The 21,632-nt window shown below is 38.8% G+C and overlaps 1 protein-coding gene across 1 annotated transcript in view; it reads right to left on the bottom strand.

The window, feature by feature from the left end:
- ABCG8 (ATP binding cassette subfamily G member 8) overlaps positions 1-21,540 on the bottom strand; it is a 42,096-nt gene extending 20,556 nt beyond the window's left edge. Inside the window, exons 1-4 of the mRNA XM_074285024.1 lie at positions 21,374-21,540; positions 8,811-8,903; positions 4,778-4,934; positions 1,733-1,971 (exon numbers count right to left, since the gene is read on the bottom strand). Coding sequence (XP_074141125.1) covers positions 1,733-1,971; positions 4,778-4,934; positions 8,811-8,903; positions 21,374-21,403 — 519 coding nt within the window. The 5' untranslated portion in view covers positions 21,404-21,540. The remainder of the gene's footprint in view (positions 1-1,732; positions 1,972-4,777; positions 4,935-8,810; positions 8,904-21,373) is intronic.
- Positions 21,541-21,632: the final 92 nt, after the last annotated feature.

Raw genomic sequence — 21,632 nt, 5'->3', positions numbered from 1 at the left:
AGTCCTATTTCTAACAAATGATGGCTGTGTGACCCTGGTCAAGACACCTAATTTCTTTTTGTCCCAAGCAATTTTCTGAGACTTTAAGTTACAGAGGAGGTGCCAGCCTGAATTAGTAGCGATCCTCATTTAGAGTTCCTTATATCAATGACATCACAAGTTCAACCCCCTTCAACTGAGGATAATTACACTTCTTTTACTTCTATAGGCAGGTAGGTGATGTCATAATGCAGAGTCACAGGGCCTGAAGTCATCTTCCTGAGTTCAAATCTGGCCTCAAAACTTTCCTAGCTGTGTGACCCTGAGTAAATCAATAAATCCCATTTGCCTCAGTTTCCTCATCTGTCAAATGAGCTGGAGAAGAAAATAGCAAATCGCTCCAATATCTTTGCCAAGAAAACTCCAAATGGAGTCACAAAGGATAAGATGCAACTCAAAAATGATTGAATTGAATAACCTCACAGAGATATTGTGAGACACAGGCCAATAATGTGCAAAGGAGCTTTATAAACCTATATAAATCTATTATTAAAGATCACAAAATTTCATATTTAGTATAGAATAGAGTAGAACTAGCATTCTTGCTAGAATCCTTTTTTTTTACTTTACTTTTTTACTCATTCCTTCTTTGCAAGATTTGGGCAAGATAGGGGATTTTTTTTTTTTCTAGGAAAAGAGTAATTTGCACCAAAATTAAGATTATAGGTATTGTTCAGCTATGTCTGATTCTTTAAGACCCCATTTGGGATTTTCTTAGCAAAGAGACTGGAGTGATTTGTCATTTCTTTTCCCAAAGCATTTTACAGTTAAGGAAATTGAGGCAAACAGGGTTAAGTAGCTTGCTCAGGGCCACCCAGCCAATGAATATCTAAGGCCTAATGTGAAGTCAGATCTTCCTGCCTCTAGGTCAGGCCTTTCATTCATTTCACCCCCATAGATGCTTAAAATTAAGCTAAATAATCTTAAAATTGCCCCCAAATCTGATGAGACAGTGCAGTAGAGTGGTGAGAGAAGATTCATTCATTCCCGTTATTCTTGCCTCCACACTCAACTTACATCAAACTCTAGGGCTTCATCAGTGTAAAAACTCTCCTCCTACCTCAAGACAGATGAGCCCATTTATAACTTAGTTTTTTTGTTTTTTTAAGTTTTAGATTTTTCTTTCCTCAAAAACCTTTTTATAAAGCAGAGATGGGTGGGACTGATCAATATAACTTAATTTCTTTCTACAGTTGTAAGCATTACAAACTAATTCAGAAATACAGGATAGAGTAATATTTCTCACCCAAAATTTGGCTGAAATAATCTAATAGCTAATCTTTAAGCATTTTACAAAAATATAATCACTTAATTTAAATCCTAAAATGTTAGAAAATTATTTCATGGATGCCAAAATTGGCTTAGATTTGCTTAAAACTCAGGAAGTGACTTCTCTATGATCACACAGCTAGCAAGTATCAAATGCAGGATCTGAATACAGCTTTCCCTCATTCTGAGTACTGGATTCTAACCATTATACCATCTTGCCTGGACCCAAAGTGATTAGTTAATAAAAATATCAATATTATTTATTTTATATATTTATTATTATATATAATTATATTGTATTATTTATTATATATTATATTACACATTTATTGTTATTAATAGTATATATTATTTATATAAATAAAAATATAAAAATAATTATTCTGTGAAATTCTGCTTTTGCCCACAAGTTATAGTTACGCACCCTCTTTTTGCGCTGTGCATCTGAAGAGGTTCTTGATAGGCGGAGCTGGGAGACAAATAATAAGGTCTCCCAGACGGTCAAGTTGGGGAGAAGCTGTTCTTGCTGCCGCACGTGGGCGATGCACTTTTTGACCAGCTGGGGTGTGCTGGGCTGCCCGTTAATTAGAATTTGGCCCGACTTAATTTTGCCTCCATGTTCTCTGCAGGTAATCACATCCAGCAGCGAGGACTTTCCATAACCTGTCAAGTCAAGAGACAGAGATCTTCCATCAGGAAGGTCCATTTTGGGTCCAGAGTCCTTTGCTTAGCAGTGGGAGCTCTAGGAAATGATTCTCATTCTTTGCCTCTTCTTGAGAAATCCCATCATGTACAAAGCTGGGACTAAGCCAGGGCAAATGGGACCTTGTTCCCGAGCATTGATGCAGTCTGTCTCATTTCCTTCTTGCAATGACCATCAGTACCTCACTTCATCCGCTCCCATGGCCCTGTATCCATCATTCTCTCAGGGCCCACCTTCTCTTCCCACCTTTGGGAAGGGATGCACCTTTCACTCCACAATTGCCCCAGTGATCAGGTTCCCATTTGTCCTACTTGGTCCCATTTTCCTTTGTTCCCCTTTCCCCTACGGGAATTGCCAAATTAATTTGGATCAGGTGCTGGGATTTCTAGCTTCCACCCTGATCCAATGCCTACTGTTGCCACAGCTGTATTAATGGAAACTCACTAGAGGAATCTCAAACTGCTGTCCTTTAATTGTTGTCTAGACACATAAGGCAGCCCTTAATATCAACCTTGAACTTGGGAATTTCTTATGACCTCAGCTCAAAGCTTCAAGGCTTGACAGAGCCAGAGACAAAGATGACTTTGGATAGATTCTCATGGAGGCGAGACTCTAAGGGCCATTCTTTAAATGGCTTTACTTCTGCTTGCCAGAAGGAAGCTCAGCCTCCCAACCCCACTTTTTCTTCTGGAGAAGGGTCGGAGTTAATTGCTCTGTTAAGCAAAACTATTTTTGGCTCCCTGACATGCCAGCAAATGTCTCATCACTCAAATTGTATTTGGTTCAGAAACTGGTTTTATGGGAATGACTAATTTAAACGTTAATAGGATGTCTTTTTAAAATGCAAAACTCAAGCCTGTTTGGAGGAGGAGTAAAGAAGAAGAAGAAATAATAGGTTTAGCAATTATTTTTAAACTGCAGCCCAGTAGAAAGGCATGTTCTGACCTTTCCTTGTGTACTTAAAAAAATAATTAATTAAAACAAGTACCTAAAGACAGCTACCATTTGCTTAATTTTTTTTAAAACAAGTACCTAAAGCTGCCACCCTTTGCTGTCCAGTTAAATCCCATTCATTCTTGAATGCCACATTCATTGTCATCAATAAAAAGAAGTAAAGGGACAAGGCATCCACTTCACAAAAGCTTTTGAGAAAGTGTTTCATAAACTCCTAAAAAGCCTGCTGAAGAGCATTCAGACTCACTTATTCTCTCAACAAACACACAGCTGTGTTATGTGTAATTCCATCAGAATGGCTACTTTTATCAGTGACATTCCCTCAGGTAAATCGATTTTTTTCCTTTCTTTCTTTCTTTCTTTCTTTTTTTTTTTTATTATAGCTTTTTAGGTAAATCTATTTTGATCTCAATACTGTTTATTCCTTTTAGGTATAGGCTCATCTTTTACTTAAAAGTTTTTTTTTTTTTTTGGTTTTGGGTTTTTTTGGAATCAAAGAGAAAATTCTAACATGTCTGAAAAAACACTTGCTTTTTTCAGGTATCTTGTTCACTCATTGTAGACTACGTGACACTCAAAGTTTCAAAGAGGGACCCCCAAACATTTCTCAGAATCAACTTCTTTAATTTTAGAGCCCTTTGAGCCAAACTTAAGAGTAGCACAAGCAGCAGAGAATCGATCCCTACTTTGTTGCATCTCTGCTTTGGAGGCTGCATTGAGCACACAATCATCTGCAAACAAAAAATCACCACCCTACGCTCCCTCCACTTTAATTTTGGCTTGTAGCTTTTTTCAAATTAAAAAACTTACCATCAATGTCGGAGCTGATTTTGATTCTGTGTTTGCCCTCATTGAATAGATTTGACAACATGGCTGAAAACATCATGCTGAAAAGCATGGAAGCAAACACACAGACTTGTTTCACTCTGTTAGTGACTGGGAAAGCTCGAGACCATTGCCCATCATTGTCCAGAACCCAGGCAAGCAAGACACATGAAACTGATGCACTATCCTGATGAACTTCTCTGGACAACCAAACTTTGACATAATTTGCCATAATCCCTCAGGATCAAAGTCCTTTGTCAGGTCTGATCAGCTAAAGTCAGGCCCACTGTAACAAACTTATCTGTGGGATGAGGAGTGTGAGAATAGGTTCTTGTGGTTTGTTCTTCATACTCAAAGAGAGCCATGACATAAGGAAGGGGATGATGCTATGACATGGGAGTGAATTGGATTTAAGTGAGGGAGGGCTGGGCAAAGTCATTATGGTCTTCCCAGTCTCATCATCCTTTGGTTTGCAACATGAAATATATCTTCTCTGGATCCAGTAGCAAGATATAGATCATGATTACTGGAGGGAGACCTTGGACTTATTTATTTATTTATTATTTTTTTGCTGAGGCAATTGGGGTTAAGTGACTTGCCCAGGGTCACACAGTCAGGAAGTGTTAAGTGTCTGAGACCAGATTTGAACTCAGGTCCTCCTGACTACAGGGCTGGTGCTCTATCCATTGCACCACCTGGCTGCCCCAGACCTTGGACTTTTTAAACAAAGATGTTTAACAGGTCTCAGTTTAGGATAATAGGCTAGGATAATGGGTCTTGTTCCCATAAGGACATATGAACCACTTTTTAAATGCCTTTGTGCAGTGCCAGGATGATTTCCTGAGGCTAGTAGAGTCATCCTGAATGAACCATTGTGTAGGTTCTGGGATAGACATCTAGAAAGAATGGTCCTTCATTTCCGTTCTGGGTTGTGTGTGAACCTGGAATTAACACTATTGTCCTCTGGCCGTTTGGAGGAGACTGTACCTGAGCTCCCGATGATGGCCAGCATCTGCCCACTTTTCACTTTCAGATTCAGATTCTGGATCACAGGCACTGGGGAATCCCGGCCTCGGTTGTTCAGACAAGGCATTTTGAATTCAGTCAGTTGCTCGTACCATGGCACCTGAGAAGCCCCTTTAACCTAAGAGAGGGTAAGGATGGAGAATACCCTTATACCAAGCTAACATGGATGAGTATTTCATAGACTTGTTTTAGAACTATCTCAATGACCTCTGTCCACTGCCCAGAACCACCACTAAGGCAGCAGGGGATATCAACACAAAGAGAGACAAACAACAAATAGAAATAACTGAGCTTGATACCCAGGGTGAGCCAGAATAATGACCGGTAATAAAATAACTCCGTAGCTAGAAACTGGAAGATGAATGGATGTCCATCAATTGGAGAATGGTTGGGTAAATTATGGTATATAAAGGTTATGGAATATTATTGTTCTGTAAGAAATGACCAGCAGGAGGAATACAGAGAGGCCTGGAGAGACTTACATCAACTGTTGCTGAGTGAAATGAGCAGAACCAGAAGATCTCTGTACACTTCAACAACAGTACTGTATGAGGATGTATTCTGATGGAAGTGGAAATCTTCAACATAAAGAAGATCCAACTCACTTCCAGTTGATCAATGATGGACAGAGGTAGCTACACCCAGAGAAGGAACACTGGGAAATGAATGTAAATTGTTAGCACTACTGTCTATCTACCCAGATTACTTATACCTTCGGAATCTAATAATTAATGTGCAACAAGAAAATGGGATTTACACACATATATTGTATCTAGGTTTTATTGTAACACATGTAAAATGTATGGGATTGCCTGTCATCAAGGGGAGGGAGTGGAAGGAGGGGGGGATAATTTGGAAAAATGAATACAAGGGATAATATTATAAAAAAAATTACTCATGCATATATACTGTGGGAAAAAATTCTAAATAAATTAAAAAAAATAAAAAAAGAAAAGAAAAGAAAAGAACTCCGTTGGGTGTGCTTCCTTCCCGTGGCAGCCGCCCCAGCCCAGCCCTGCTGTACTTCCTCCTCCAGGGGTACTTTCTCCAGCTGCCATTCTGAGAGTCCTGTTATTTCTGTCTCCCTTTGACCGTGCAGTAACTTGGGCGTTTCTTCCTTCCACTGGGTCTTGTGTCCTGGGCCCATGGTTGTGTCCTCTAAACTGAATCTGTCTTTAAAAGTTCATTTGATGGTTCCTTTCACATTGTTACCTCCCTGACTACATTTTCTTTCTTCCCTCCTCTTGACCTCTGATGACCATGAGCATCTGAACCGTATGGTAGCGAGATGCTGCAGTGGACAGAATGCCTTATCAAGAGTCAGGAAGAGTTCACTAGTGGCTTCAGACACTTACTGGCTGGGTGACCCTGAGCAAGTCACTTACTCCTGTTTTCCTCAGTTTCCTTATCTGAAAAATGAGCTGGAGAAGAAAATGACAAACCCCGCCAGTATCTTTGCCAAGGAAACTCCAAATATAATCACAAAGAGTTGGACATGACTGAACAACCACAACAAAACTTAAACTCTAATTCTGCTCACATAAAATAGGCTCAAAAAACAATACATTATAAATTATAATTATAAATTATAGATCAGACATAGGCCAGGCTGTGAGGAAGCTACAAACATGATGTTATTACATCCTGTAAAACCACCATATTTGGTGAAAAAATTGATCAGCCCACACCTACTATGTTGTAATTAAGCACCTGCTATGTGGTAATAGACTAAGGCCACTGCTAAGGCCTAAGATACAGGTAAAAGAATGAAACAATATCCATAATGTTATAAGGAGCCATTCTATGGGAACAAAGTTCCATGGAAGGAGTGGAAGCTCATACAGGTGGACACCTCATCAAACTATGAGAAGGGTTTAGGGATGAGGAAGAAAAAGGATTATATCCTGAAGAAGCAAGACAGGGGGCTGAATTTGATGGGGGTGAACCCTGAAACTGTCCCCCTTGACTTTTTTGGGGGTGAAGCAATGGGGATGATCTCTGAAACTCTCCTCTGACAGACTCACCCTTCAGGGCAGTTAAGTGGTCTCATTCAGTTGGAAATCTGGGCAGAGAGATGGTCGCACTCTCTATTGAGTTGAAGAGCCCAGGACCACTTCTAGTATCTCAAACTCCCAGTTATCGAGTGTCTTGAAACCCCAAGAGAAGTACTCTCTTTTCACCTGGAAGTCTAGGGCTGGGGCAGTGACAACATTGAAGGAATCTCATTCAATGGAAGCTCTAGCCTCAGACCACCAATAAAAGATAACTTTGAACTCCAAATCTCTGCAGAAATCTCAAACAGGATAATGCCTTGCCAAGGAACCTCTCTTGGCACAGCTGCCTGCCAGGACTCTTTCCCGCTGTGATAATACCCTCTTCTCAGTGACAACCTTTTGTTATTTCTCTGCCAGGACCTTACCACTGAGAAGTCTGTCTTCCTAGCTAAACTGGCTTCTCAGTGACAATAAACTTCCCTTTTCTGCCATTCAGATTTTGGGTTTTGTGAATTCTTTCACATTGGACCTGCACCGGCCATAAGGGATTCCCCACCCCAATTCTCACATCTCTGGAGACCACTAGATCCACATCAAATTGGTCTAGTTACAATGGGACAAGTCATAAATCTGGCTGTGTAATGGAATTTCCTATAATATTTTAGGGATGCCATCTTGAAATGGCATTTGTTGGAAGCAGGATTATGTGGGTTCATTTTTTGGATGCTGTGGTGGTTAGATTCATTATCACAGATAGGTGAGTTCAGGTCCCACCTCTAATAATAGTGACCTCAATTAATGCTCTAAGACAGGGGTTCTGAGGTCTGTAAAAATGTTTTGTTCTGGTTTTTGTTTGTTTTTTTAAATTGTGATTACTGCATTTCATTAAAACTGGTTTCCTTTGCAATCCCAAGTCTTTTATTTTATACACTGAAAAACATTTTCTGAAAAAGGGTTACTGGATTTCCACCAAAAAAAACCACAAAACCCCCCCAAAAAAACCATGACCTAAAAGGTTAACAAATCTCTGATAGAGGTTAAGGAAGACCTTAGTTTTAAGTTAATCTTTCCAAGGTCTCAATTTGAATAAGGCAACACCTATGACAGAATTAGAGGAAGAAGGAAAGAAGTGGTCTCAAGTCTTAAATAAGAAGACAGATGAAGTTTGCAAATGCAAATGCAAAAAAGAGTGATTTTATTTTCAGGAGCTTTGTCTTTGCTGAATAATAGTATTTAATCCTTTCCTCCCTGAAAACCCTTAGCCTTGTTCTACCTTCGGGCTCACAACCTCTGGCTGAGGTTGCTAAGGAACATTCCTCCTTCATAATTTAAGGGATGAATTTCTTAGAAAGAGAAATTCATCAGAAACCAGGATAAGTTTAGCATAATAATAATAGTAATAATAACATAGCTCGCATTTATAAAATGCTTTAAGATTTGCACAGCTATTTAATGTTATCTCATTTGATATTAGTGAGCATATAGAACTTTAAAGTTTGCAAAGTGCTTTACGAATTATCTCATTTGATATTAATAGCAATAGCTAGCAATGATACAGCACTATAATGTTCACAAAGTAATCTACATATATTATCTTATTTGATGATGATAATAATGAGAGCACTTTAAAATTTATAGTGCACATTACATTACTTTTTTTTTTCATTTGATGCTCACAATAACCTTAGGAGGTAGGTGCTATTATTATCCTCATTTTTCAGATGAGAAAACTAAAGCTAAGGAAGATTAAAGGCTTTAATATAGCTAGTAGGTATCCGTGGCATAATTTGAACTCAGCTCTTAATGTTTCTAAATCCAATTTTCTACTCACTGTATCACCTAGCAATAGTTCTCACAGTTTCCCCATCCTCAGAGCAGAAGCTCCAACCCAGAGAGTTTTACTCTCCTATTTCTTTTGTTATATTTTCCATCAGGGAATTCTCAGACAGTGAGACATGGTCATAAAGTATTACATAAAAGTATTGACTACGTACTCTTACCTGGTAATTGAGGTCCCTGATCTCCAGGGTGTTGGACTGGCCACTGTAGGTGAAATACAGACTGTTGTCACTTTCAGAGAAGAACACGCTGTCCTGGATAGGGAAACAAATGATAGGTTAGGGGTCTTTTCTGGGCTAGTGAAGATTCAGGAGGGAAGGGGGGGAATGGATAAAATACCTGGTGAGATTGTTCTCCATTTAAAGGTCAAAGGGACTGATGTGTACAAGCCATAGTCAAAGGCTTTCTGCATATCCTTAATGTCATTATTGAGGAGGTCCTTTTTCAAGTCAGCTGCCCCAAAAGGCTAATATTCGCCCTCTCCATGGCAGGAAGCATATGGTAAGGCAAGCCTCTTTCTGACTGACTAAATCAGAACAGCAGGGGTGCTGGCTGGTTGGTAGGTCATGAGCAATAATGAATAGGAATAGTATAGAAAAGGGAAAAGCTCTGGGACTGAAATTAGATGGAATATATTCACATTTTGTTCTGGTACAAACTATGCTCACATAGTTAGGACAAGTTCTCTCGTCTCTCTTCTCTCTGATTATATCATTATTATCATTTTAAAATGCACAACCAGGAAGACCTGAATTCAACTAGCAACGTGATCCTGGGAAAATCACTTAATCTCTCTGGAACTTAATTTCATCATCTGTAAAATGATGATAATAATAACCCATACATTATAGGATTCTATGAGGATCCAATAACATGGCTCATGTAAAGCACTTTGCAATAAAGTGCTATATAAATGCTAGCTGTTATTATTATTCAGAAATGGCTAAAGGGATAGTTTTAACAAAATCTGGAAAGGACTCTGTGAATTGATGCAGAGTGGAGGGAGCAGAACCGGCGGAACAATTTATTAAATAACCACAACATTACAAAGAAAAATTTGGCAGCCCTGATCAATGCATTTACCAACCATGATTACAGAGGACTGACAATGAAACATGTTTACCCTTTTCCCAACAAAGAGAGATATTGATCTCAAGATGTAGAATATGACATACATTTTTAGACATGACAAATGTGGAAATTTATTTTGTTTGACTACACAGATGTTACAAAAGTTTTAGGTTTTTTTTGTTTTGTTTTGTTTTTTAATAAGATGGAGTGGAAGGGGAAGAGACAATGGGTTAGAAATAGTCTAGACCAAAAGAGAGAAATAAATGAAGACCATTGAAGTATTATTATTATTTTTTTTAATGAGAAAGCTAGAAAGGATTCCAGACAAGTAGGACAGCTTTGAAAGTTACATATTGAAGTTATTATATATCTTAAAAAGAAAAGCAAATTATACATAAAAGAAATTTACAAGGTTTGTATCCAATACTTTTTCCATTCTATTTTACATATGGAAATACTTCTGTTCAGAATAAAAATTCAAAACAAATTAAAACAGATAACATCAAAATAAAAGGAAGGGACCAGATTTCTAAATCTCTAAATCCTATGGCTTTGAAATGTGTCATCTGCCTTCTTGTATTAAGGGGATAATCTCCAGATGGGAGAAACACCTAAGCTGGCTCTTTTCCCAGGGCTTAAAGGCTGGAAGCTGGCAATATTTACCTGGAGATGTTTTTTATTTCTTGATTTAGGATTAAGGATGAGGAGTGGTTAAATAGACATTTTGTAAAGAGGAAAAAATTTGAACAGTTTTATTTTAATACATAGGGTTTGCAAAGACACCATCCTAGAGAAATATCATTTTATTCTGCCGTTAAAGAACTCAGCCTCAGGGAAGCAAGTGATCACTTTAGAAAGAAAATTGTCTTAGGTGGACAATTCCTAATGATGTAAACAGTCCACATGTGATGGGTGCTACATTTTAGATGAAAGCATTATTCCATAATTAATCCGGTCATTAAAATCACTGGAAAAGACCAACCTCCCATCCCTAATCTAAGGGAAAAAAAACATCTCTTTAGGTTCTAGTTCTCTATCACATCAGTCAATATAGCATAGTTAGTAGAGAACTGGCCTTGGGACCAGTAAAACAGTCATTTATTAAATGCCTACTAGATGGAAAGTCCTGTGTTAAGCACCAGAAACAGGAATGTTCTAGGTTTAGGCAGAGGTCTGATGGATCCAGCTCCAATTTCCTTTCTCTGTAAAATCCCTCAGGAATCAGATTGCAGAGGATTTAGAAGAGAGTGAGAAGAAAGTGCATGAAACTACAAGTTTAGATGGATTTTTTCAAAGAGTTTAGCTGACAAGGGTATCGATATTTAGGAATTACTCTCACAGACCCTATTGGCACTGGCAGATTGGGGTCCCACGGTAAGATTGCTACATTTATCTTCAGGAGGCTTTACTCTGAGAGGGTTGTAGATAGTTTTTTAGTGTTATAGCTCAATAAGTCTCCACTAGTGAGATGCCAATGTGCTATCCATTTTAATTAGATTTTATTTTTTAAAAAATTTAATAATAGCTTTTAATTTTCAAAATACATGCAGAGATAGTTTTCAATATTCACCTTTGCAAAACCTTGTGTTCCAAATTTTTCTCCCTCCCTTTCCCCAACACCCTCCCCTAGACAGTAAGTAATCTTGTGCATGTGCAATACTTCTAAACATATTTTCACATTTATCATGCTGCATAAGAATAATTAGATTAAAAAGTATAAAAATGAGAAAGAAAAAAAGCAAGTAAACAACAACAAAAAAGTGAAAATACTATGTTGTGATTCACATTCATTCTCCTTAGTCTTCTTTCTCTGACACAAGTCTATTTGAATTAGCCTGAATCAGCTCATTGTTGGAAAGAGCCAACTCCATCACAATGGATCATCCCATAATCTTGTTATTGCTCTTGGTTCTATTCACTTCACTCAGCATCAGTTCATGTAAGTATCTCCAGGCCTTCCTGAAATTATCCTGCTGATCATTTCTTATAGAACAATAATATTCCATAACATTCATATGCCCTAAACTATTCAGCCATTCCCCAATTGATAGGTGTCTGTTCAGTTTCCAGTTTCTTGCCACTACAAAAAGGGCTGCCACAAACATTTGTGCACATGTGGGGCCTTTCCCCTTTTTTATGATCTCTTTGGGATACAGACTCAGTAGAAACATTGCTGGATAAAAGGGTATATACAGTTTTATAGCCCTTAGGACATAGTTCCAAATTGCTCTCCAGAGTGATTGAGATCAGTTCACAACTCCATCAACAATGCATTAGTGTCCCAGTTTTCTTACATCTCCTCTATTTATCATTATCTTTTCCTGTCATCTTAACCAATCTGAGAGGTGTGTAGTAGTCCCTCGGAGATATCTTAATTTGAATTTTTCTAATCAATAATTACTTAGAGCATTTTTTTCATTCTTTCTAAAAGCTATTTTCTAAGATGGAATAGGAAATACAGTTAATATAAAACATCCTTCACTCCTGCAAAGTTTGTAACATTATATGATCAAGAATGGCTAAAAACTGAAGCTCTCTGGCATCCTTACCAACTCTGCCTTGTCCCTTGCACAGGGCATTTATCTTTACCAGTAAGAAGAGAGTCCTATACCAAGAGGCTTGGGCAGTGATTACATTAGGACCAGTATTACATAAACATCTATTTGGTTCCTGTATTAATTTAATATAGTACCTAGGCACTGTATTAAATACTGGGGGTAAGAAGAAAAGCAAGAAATAGTCCCTCCCCTCAAAAAACTCACATGAGGAGACAATATGCTAACCATGGTGTATAAGCAAGATACACACACACACACACACACACACACACACACACACACACTAAACTAGTGAAAATCTCAGAGGAAAGGCATTAAAATTAGGAGCATCAACTTGTAGAAGATGGAATTTCATTTGAAACTTGAAGGAAGCCAGGGAAGCTAGAAGGCAGATGTGAGAAAGAGGTTGGGATCAAGGGTGCATCAAGACAGGGATTGCCCTTGGAAAGGAGCTAGGTCATCTCATCATAAGAAACTTGAATAAAGGAGGAGAGAATGGAGAATAGTGTTGGAGGGATGTGAGATGAGGAGGGGCAAAGAGGGAGTTCTTCACCGCTGACCTCCATTTTTTTTCAGCCTCTTCTGAAAGGCTGGAGGGAAGCAGCTGCTGTAAGAAGGTTGAGGTGCAATTTAAGATTTGGAAAAGGTGAAGAAGATAGAGGATCCATTAGAAAGAAATAGTTGTTTTGCTACTGGGATGACCTAGATGAGATTAAGCCATAAATCCAATTAATTTTCTGGTGAGCTCAATCAAAGTGGCTCCTATAGTTCCTCCAACTCTATTAGTAGCAAGTGAATAGAAACAAGGGAGATAGAATAAGGGGAAAGGGATTTGAAGTTTGAATTGGCTTCTCAGGTGAATCAAAATTAGGAAAGGAGGACTAGTCAGTGGACTAGGAAAATACTGAAGAGTGAGATCACAGTGAGGACAGAAAACAGGATTGGTGGTTATAAGACATAAAGAAGGATGGAAAAATGAAAGATTATGATAGATAAAGGAGTTCTCAAGTTTTATCAGATTCTTTCCCTGTTAATACTAAGTGGGATTATCTGTAATAAGAAAATAGCAATTGGAAGAGAAGATATTTTGGTACATGAATCATTTTGGAAGGGACACTAGGCAGAATTGGATAGGACTGTAGTAGAAGGCTCAGGATAGCATAAGAGTCCTGGTGTGGAAGAAAGGAGAAGAGGATCATAGAAAGGTAAGTGGAAGGACTCCCAAAACAGAAAGTTTCCTTCCCCCTCCCCCCCCAGGCTTGGACCTAACTCCTGGAAATAAGGAAGAAATATCTTGTCCTTTTCCTTCTTCCTGCCCTGCTCCCAGGACCTACAACAGGCTATTAGCAACCCAACTATTAGCATTAGAATTCCGCTGCATTGTGTGTTAGATAAATTTTTATTAGTTGGAAATCAAGCTATCCTTTACTTTCTGGTTTCTATGGAAAAATGGGTACCAGTTCCTAAATAACCATCTTAGGAATGATCTTTTAGGATACAACCTTTGGATAAGTGGGAAATTGCCTCTAACCCACTTTGCAATACTTGCCTTGGATTCATTCCTGAGGTTTTGACAAATTATCTGTATTCCTAAAATACTAAAATATCTATTCTACTGACATCTTAATCATCATGGCTGTCAGAATCTCTCTTGAATTACTGACATGTGACATGAGAGATAAGCAAAAGTAAATTTATTTGCAGGTAGCAAGTTCCATACTTATTGTGCTGTGATTCTTAACTTCTAATCAAATCTCCAAGCTTGGAGTATGGAATTATACTCAGAAAATAAGAATAACTGTTTTTCATGCTGGCAGTTAGGTAAGTAACAAACATTTGTTAGGGATTTACTTTGTGCCAGGAGAGCAGCTGGGTAGTGCAGTGGACAGAACATAAGTCAGCAGTCAGGAAGATGAGTTCAACTCTGATCTCAGATACCTACGAGCTGTGTGACTCTGAGCAAATCACTTGTCCCCATTTGCCTCAATTCCCTCATCTTTAAAATGAGTTGGAGAAGGCAATGGCAGATCACTCCAGTATTTTTGCCAAGAAAACCCCAAATGGGGACATGAGAATGAGATGTGATTGAAATGACTGAACAGCAACAACTATGTGCCAGGCGCTGCTTGAATCATTGAGGGTACAAATGGAAGCCAAAATAAAGATGGGCCCTGACCTGAAAGGGCTTACAGTCTAATGGGGAGGGGGAGAGATGACATAAATAGGAGCTGAAAAACAAAGGAGAAGAGGTACTCAAGTGCATGATGGGAAAATCTTTAGAGGCAAGATATACAGGCAGCTTGAGCTATCCCACTATTATCCCACTTGCCATCTTTCTGACTTCCCAGATTAGAATTCCCTTTCCTGGCCACCACTCACTTGTATGTGTGGTCTCCTCTATTCAAATTTAAGCTCCGTAGGGCAAGGAAGTGTCTTGCTTTTGTATTTTTATACACCTAGCTTAATACAGTGTTTGGCACATAGTAAGCACTTAATAAAATGCTATTTATTTGTTTATTTATATCCAAGATACATGGGAATTAACATAAGATATATGTAACCAAAAACTATTCCCTAAAGGATAAGAATTTAAAAAGAATTAAAAATTATTAAAAATCATATGTCAGATTGCTTCAAATCACTAATAATAAGGAAAATCAAAACCAAAACAATTGAGATTTCACCAACTGGTCAAGATGACAAAAAATGGTAATAGTCAACAAAAAAGCCGGAGGAGAAACATATGAATAGACTGCTGGGAAACCTGTGAATTGGTTGGAACCATTCTGGAAAGCAATCCAGAAATATATTAAACAGATAAAATCTATTTGTTTTTTGTTTGTCTTTTGTTGTCTGTCTGTTTTTGTTAGTCTGCCAAAATACTAAGAGTAGCACTTTTTGTAGTAGTTAAGCTGGAAAGAAAGAACTGAAAGCATTGTGGATGCCGTTAATTGGAGATGGTTAAACAGATCTGTTAAATGTAAATCTATTCATCTGTAAATCTGTTAAATGGGTTGATGGTGTAGCACTTATCTTGCAATATAGTTGTAAAGCCAATATGAGAATGTTTGTAAAATGTTCTGCAATCTTTAGGATGCTATTAAACACTCTCTGTTATTATTTAAATGATTTTTATGTATTTTTACATCATCTGGATGTTCTTCTGTATCCTCATAACAATTTTCTTAAAAGAAAAGGAAAATTGGAAAAGGGAAAAAACCAATAAAATTGATTCAAAAAAATAATCTGACAGTATTTGCAACATCTCTTTTGAACCTCCTCCTACCCATCCCTCCCCAGCAAAGGAGTTAGGTGAAGTAGCTCTTCATATCTCTTCTTTAGGGTTGGGCATGTTCTCTACTGTTTTCCAAATTTCTCTTCGATTGTTTTGTAATGGCAGTTCTTTATTACATAGTCTTAGTAACTCTGCTTACTTCATTCACCTTTTATTTGTGTGTTTCTTTATGTGTTTCCATGCTTCTATAATTATCCCAGCTATTATTTCTTGCAACACAATAATATTCCATTACATTATTGTATCACAATTTATTTATCCAGTTTTCAATCAAAAGGCATTTCTTTTGTTTTCAGTTTTTTGGCCACACAAAAAGTGCTTTTATAAATATTGTATATATATCTAAATATTGTATATATATTTATATATATTGAGCAGGGAAATGGCTTAACAGATCTGTAAAATGGGAATAACAATAGTGCCAATCTCACAAGGCTATTGTGAGAGTCAAATGAGATAAGATATTATAAAGCCTTATTAAATGTTAGCAATTATTATATTATTTTTACATGATTATGACAACAGAATATGGCACTATAAGAAATTTTAAGTGGGAGGAATCCAGAGAGGCAGCTCATTTTTATCAACCGATGCAAAATAAATGGAACCAGGAAAACAATAAATGCAATAATCACAGCTTTGTTAATGGAAAGAATACCAACAACATTTAAACTGAATATAATATAATTACAATGGCCAACTTCACCCTGAATTATGCATGTTTCCCTCCTTTCTTTACAGAGGGGAGAGGGGAGAACTAAGAATATGGATCACTGCACATAGTGTCAGACTTCATTGATGTGTTGGTTAGTTTTTCTAAACTGTTCTTTATTCTTCTTTATTAAAAAGATGGCTCTCTGGATGGGAGAAGAGATAGGAATATATTAGGAAATAAAAGTAATGAAGAAATAAAAGTTGGTTGATAGATCTTTTTTAATGTCTTCTTTCCTTTAAAATGACTGAATGTGTCCCTTCCTTCCTCCCTCTCTCCTTCCTTCCTTCCTTCCTTCCTTCCTTCCTTCCTTCCTTCCTTCCTTCCTTCCTTCCTTCCTTCCTTCCTTCCTTCCTTCCTTCCTTCCTTCCTTCCTTCCTTCCTTCCTTCCTTCCTTTCTTTAGAAATTAAGTGAATTGCCCAGTGTTACACAGCTAAGAAGTATTAAGTGTCTGAGGTCAAATTTGAACTCAGGTCATCCTGACTTTAGGGCCAGTGTTCTTTCCACTCTACCATATATAGCTGCCCCTGAGACCCATCTTTGGAAAAAATGCATAATATCCATCAGTTCTACATCACTTAAGTACTTTTCCAGGAGATAACCAGCATACCTGTATATGTAGAAAATATTGGCAAGTATAATATTTGGGGGCAAGGGCTAAAGGTTTTGGGGGGTTTGTGTTTGTTTTGGTATCCTTTGAGAAGCAAATACCTCATGGTGAACATTTACATTTTCCAAGAAGAGTCTAGAATTCAATAAATGTTTTTGTCTTTTCTCATAATTTAAAAACACATTTTATCGATATATTTAGTATTTATAGCCATCTGCATTTGCCAGAGTATCCTTTTCCACTTCTCCCTCTCAGAGAGTAATCCCTTGTAACAAAGCATAGAAAGATGGCGGGGGGTGGGGATGGGGGTGGGTGGGAAGAGAGCAATTCAGCAAAATTAACCAACACATGGAAAAGCATGACATTATTTGCAGTGTTCCGCCCTCACAGTCCCTCGCCTTTGAAAAAAGGGAGAGAGGCGGACAGGTGGATTCTTTTGTCTCTTCTTCAGAGCCACACTTGCTCAGGAGAATTTCATAGCCTTCAGGATCACTGAAGTCTATGTCTTATTGTTGTCACATTTGCTATTTTTCCATCAAGTTGGGTTTTTTGGTTTTTGTTTACTTTTTTTTTTTTTTTTGACCTGAATCTGGGATTTCACTGACATAGGAAGCTGTATTTTCCAGCATGTAATGGTGTTTATTCTGAAACTTGGAGTCTTAGAGAGTTCCGTGAGCACTGAAAAGTTAAGGGGTTTTGACCAGGGTCGTAATTCAGTATGTATTACGAAGACTTGAATCCATGTTTCTACAGCAAAAAGGTCAGTTAACAATCAATGGGCCATGCTACCTCTCCCATATCTTTTTTGTCATATTCCTCATATGGATTGCTTCTATCATCAATCTTGTTTTTATGAATTTGGAGATTCCACAAAATTTGTAAAACAAAGCAGATGAATTTTTCAAACTTTCAAATGGATGTGTAATTCCATGTATTTGGAAGATTCTTCTACCAATCAATCAATCCACCACCAAGGATTTGTTTTTAGCATCTAATATGTGCCAGGCACTGTGCTAGGTCTGCAAGATAAAAAGACCAATGTAAAACTGTGCCTGCCTTTAAAGAGTTTTCTTCCATTAAGGGACAGAATAAATGTTTATAAAATCCAGATCCAAAATAAATGCAAGCTGCTCAGGTTGGGGGAGCTCTGGGAACTGAGGGACATTAGGAAAGACTTCATGTAGAAAGCAGAGTTTGAGCTGAGTCTAAGAGGGAAGAGATTCTAGAAGGAGGCCGTGAGAAGGAAATGAGTTCTAGGTGGGGGAGAAGGAACAATTAATGGAAGCAAGAAGTACTGAGTATTATGTAGGAAAAACAGCAGGAAGGCTCTTTTGGCTGACTCCAAAAATGTAGGAAGGGGAGTAATGGGCAATAAGACTGGAAAGGGGGATTGGGGCCAGGCCATCAAGGGCTTTCCTTACATGCCAAACCGAGGGGTTTATATTTGATCCTGGATGCCATAGCCTGTGGAGTGATGAAAAGGGGAGTGATGTGCTCAGATCTGTATTTTAAGAAAGTCATTTTGGCAGTTTTGTGAAGTAGATAGAGTGCCAGACCTGGTATCAGAAAGTCCTGTGCTCAGATTTAGACTCAGACACTTACTAGCTGTGTGACCCTGGGCAAGTCACTTCACCATGTTTGCCTCAGTTTCCTCATCTGTAAAATGAGACGGAGAAGGAAATGGCAAACCCCTCTAGTATCTTTGTCAGGAAAACCCCAAAATGGGATCACAAAGAGTCAGACATGACTAAAAAAAAGCAACTGAATAATAACAATTAGTAAGAAGTGCTGAAATAGGGTGATGGGTGGAGACAGGACAAGATCTGGACAGCAATTGGAGTGAAGGGAGTAGAGAATGGCACAGGTTACAAAGGGAAGTTTAGAAGAGGAATTAGTTGGAAGTGAGGAAAGATAATGGAATCTGCCACATAGACCGTAACCTAGCCACATCTGCTCGTCCTGTGTCTGACCACAAAGGAAAGCTGGGGTAAAGGTGAGGAACTTACTGGTCACTGCCCTCTGATCCAGGGTAAGTCAAAGGGTGACTGCCTCACGTCTGAAACGATCTGGCCATGGGGTCAAGCTAGGTTAGGGAAGAGAGGAGATCTCTCAAGGAGCACCTGAAAGCTTTCTGAAAGCTCACGATTAACTTTTTTAACTATCCTGGGAGAACTCACCCATTTGTGTAGGTGGGAGGTCCACAACTGTTTGCATGATGAGCCCTTTTAAATGTATTGATTTGCTTGTGCTAATTTTTTCATCTTCCCTTTTTGTCTTTAAAAATATTATTTATTGTGTTGAGGTGACTTTTGGAGGGAGAGGAGGAAGCTTACTGGAAAATCCGTGAGAATGTAAAAAAAAAAAAAAGGCAGCAAAACACATCCATATATATATGTATATATATATATGTATATTTTATGTACACAGTGTGTACATATGTGTGTATAGAAGTATGTGTGTAGGTACATGTATATTTGCATACACACACATACACACACTGTTCTGGATGAGCATCATGATATCTGGTAGTACAGAATGGAAGAGAAGGTGGGAATTTTCAGAACATTGGAGAAGGAAGAGAAGGGTATGTTGAGAAATAACAGTGAAGGGGAAGAGGAGTGTGTTAGAGACAAGCCCCCATACTAGCTACTGTGGGGAGGGATGAGTTGCCACCCACCTTTATATCCTCCAGTAGGTCAAGCCTCCCCTTGGATCATCCCATCATCCCTTGCAGTACGCAGCCCTCACTTTGGAGACTAGAGCACCGGGAGAAGCAAGGCTTAGATCTGTTCACCGTTAGATCTTAAATGAGCCCCAGGGATTTCCTTAAATGACCCCTTCATTTGATAAAAGAGGAAACTGAGGTTCAGAAATGTTGAGTTGCTTAGGTGAGATGGTCAGAATTTGGCCCGAAGGCCTCTTACTCCAATTTAAGCATTCTTTCAGCTCTTCTCTTCGGCCTCACATCACGTCACTCACAGCTGAAGAACCAGATTTGAATCTACATAGAGTAGACGAGTTGGGAACTCAAACCCCAGTGTTTTCTGATTTTCAGTCCAGTGTCCTTCCCACCACCACATGAGAGAGCTTCACCTAGGAATTTCCATAAAGAAAAGGAGGCTGGAAGTGACTGCACCCATCCCAGGGTAGCAGATACTTACGTTAAACTGGACCCTTTATCCTGAAGATGATGGGTTTCTACAGTGAGGATCTCTAAAGGCCCAAAGTCTCCAAAGTCTCATCTTTGTTTTAAGATTTATAGTCTTGCTCTAGCCCCAAGTTCAGGCAGAGGAAGAAGCAACTTAGTTTATGAATAGAATAGTTACTCTTTCCATAGTTACAAAACATGAGCTTAAATCCCACTTCTGATACTTGTTATCTATATAACCTTGGGATACTTAACCTCACTGGGCTCAGTTTTCCACACAAAAAATGAAGGGGGTGGAAGCAGGGAGACTTGTACAAGGTGGTTTCCTAGTTGCCTTCAAATTCTAGGTATATGATCCTCTAGAACCCAGATAGTATGGCAGACCTCAGGCATTTGCATGATCTGGGCATGTCCCTCAACCCCCGTTTGCCTCAATTTCCTTATCTAGAAAATGGGAATAAAAATAGCATCTATGTCTCAAGGTTGTTGTGAAGATAAAATGAGAAGATATTTACTAAATTCTTTGCAAACTTCAAAGCATTCTCTAAATGCTAGCTGCTACGATTATTATTACTAATTAACAACTAAATGGGTCTTTTGGTACTAAATCCTTCTTTCTCTCTCTCTCCAAGTGCTGAGGGGAGAGGTGGCCCAAGTCCCTCTAACTCCTATCCTTTTTCATATTTAGTTTCTTCCATATTCTAAAAGAGAGGTGTAAGATCAGGTCTTTGTTTAACAGCCTGGAAAACAACAACAACAACAACAACACAATTGGGTGGATAATTGCTTTCTGGTTTCCTTTCTCGACTCCCTTTTTGAAAACAAGCTTCAGGTTCTGAACTTTCCCTTCCTCTTTGATCTGCCGGCATCGATGACAGACACATTGGGAGATTTAGCCTTTTGAAATGGATCCAGCAAAAGCCCCATTCTTTATCTTAATCCACAATCTTACCCTTTAGCATATTTCCCAATCTGAGGGTCACTTTTGCTTCTGAAGCATCAGAAAACAAAACCAGGGACTTTGGGGCGGAGGATTCCCCGGTCAGCTCCCAGTCCTCGGACATTTAACAGAAACACGAAAGGAGCAGCACCCACTTCCCCTGCCTGGTACAGGTCCAGAACATCTATCCATGATCTGAGAGTCACCGAGCACACTTCTTAAACCAGTGCTCCAGCCATCTTTCATTCCTGTGTTGCCTCAAACAATAGAGTTTAATGGCATGATCAAACACCGCTGTCCAAGGGGGAGTCAAGGCCGGCAGAACTGGCCAGCTGTTCTGTTGATACGCCCAGTAGTAGACAGCCATAGCTGTTCAAGATTTCACTTACCGAGACATCTTGCTCGCTAGAGAGAGTCATTATCTCACTCTGGGGGTGGAGGTTTTCAATCTCCTGTTGGGCAGGGGGCACCCGCCTCCCTTTCCTCCTGTCTTATGATCCTTGGATGGGATGGTACCCTTCAGCATGAATGTGTCCCTTCGCTCTTGCTTGACTCCAGCTGCCCCTGATTCTACCTCCTCTTGCCCTGTGCTAGCCAAATGTCACAGGGGGCAGAGTACTGCCACACGCAGTCATTTTTCTTCCATTC

The sequence above is a fragment of the Sminthopsis crassicaudata genome, chromosome 2 (assembly GCF_048593235.1).
Source record: "Sminthopsis crassicaudata isolate SCR6 chromosome 2, ASM4859323v1, whole genome shotgun sequence".
Lineage (NCBI taxonomy): Eukaryota > Metazoa > Chordata > Mammalia > Dasyuromorphia > Dasyuridae > Sminthopsis > Sminthopsis crassicaudata.
This window is presented reverse-complemented; position numbering and strand designations above follow the sequence as displayed.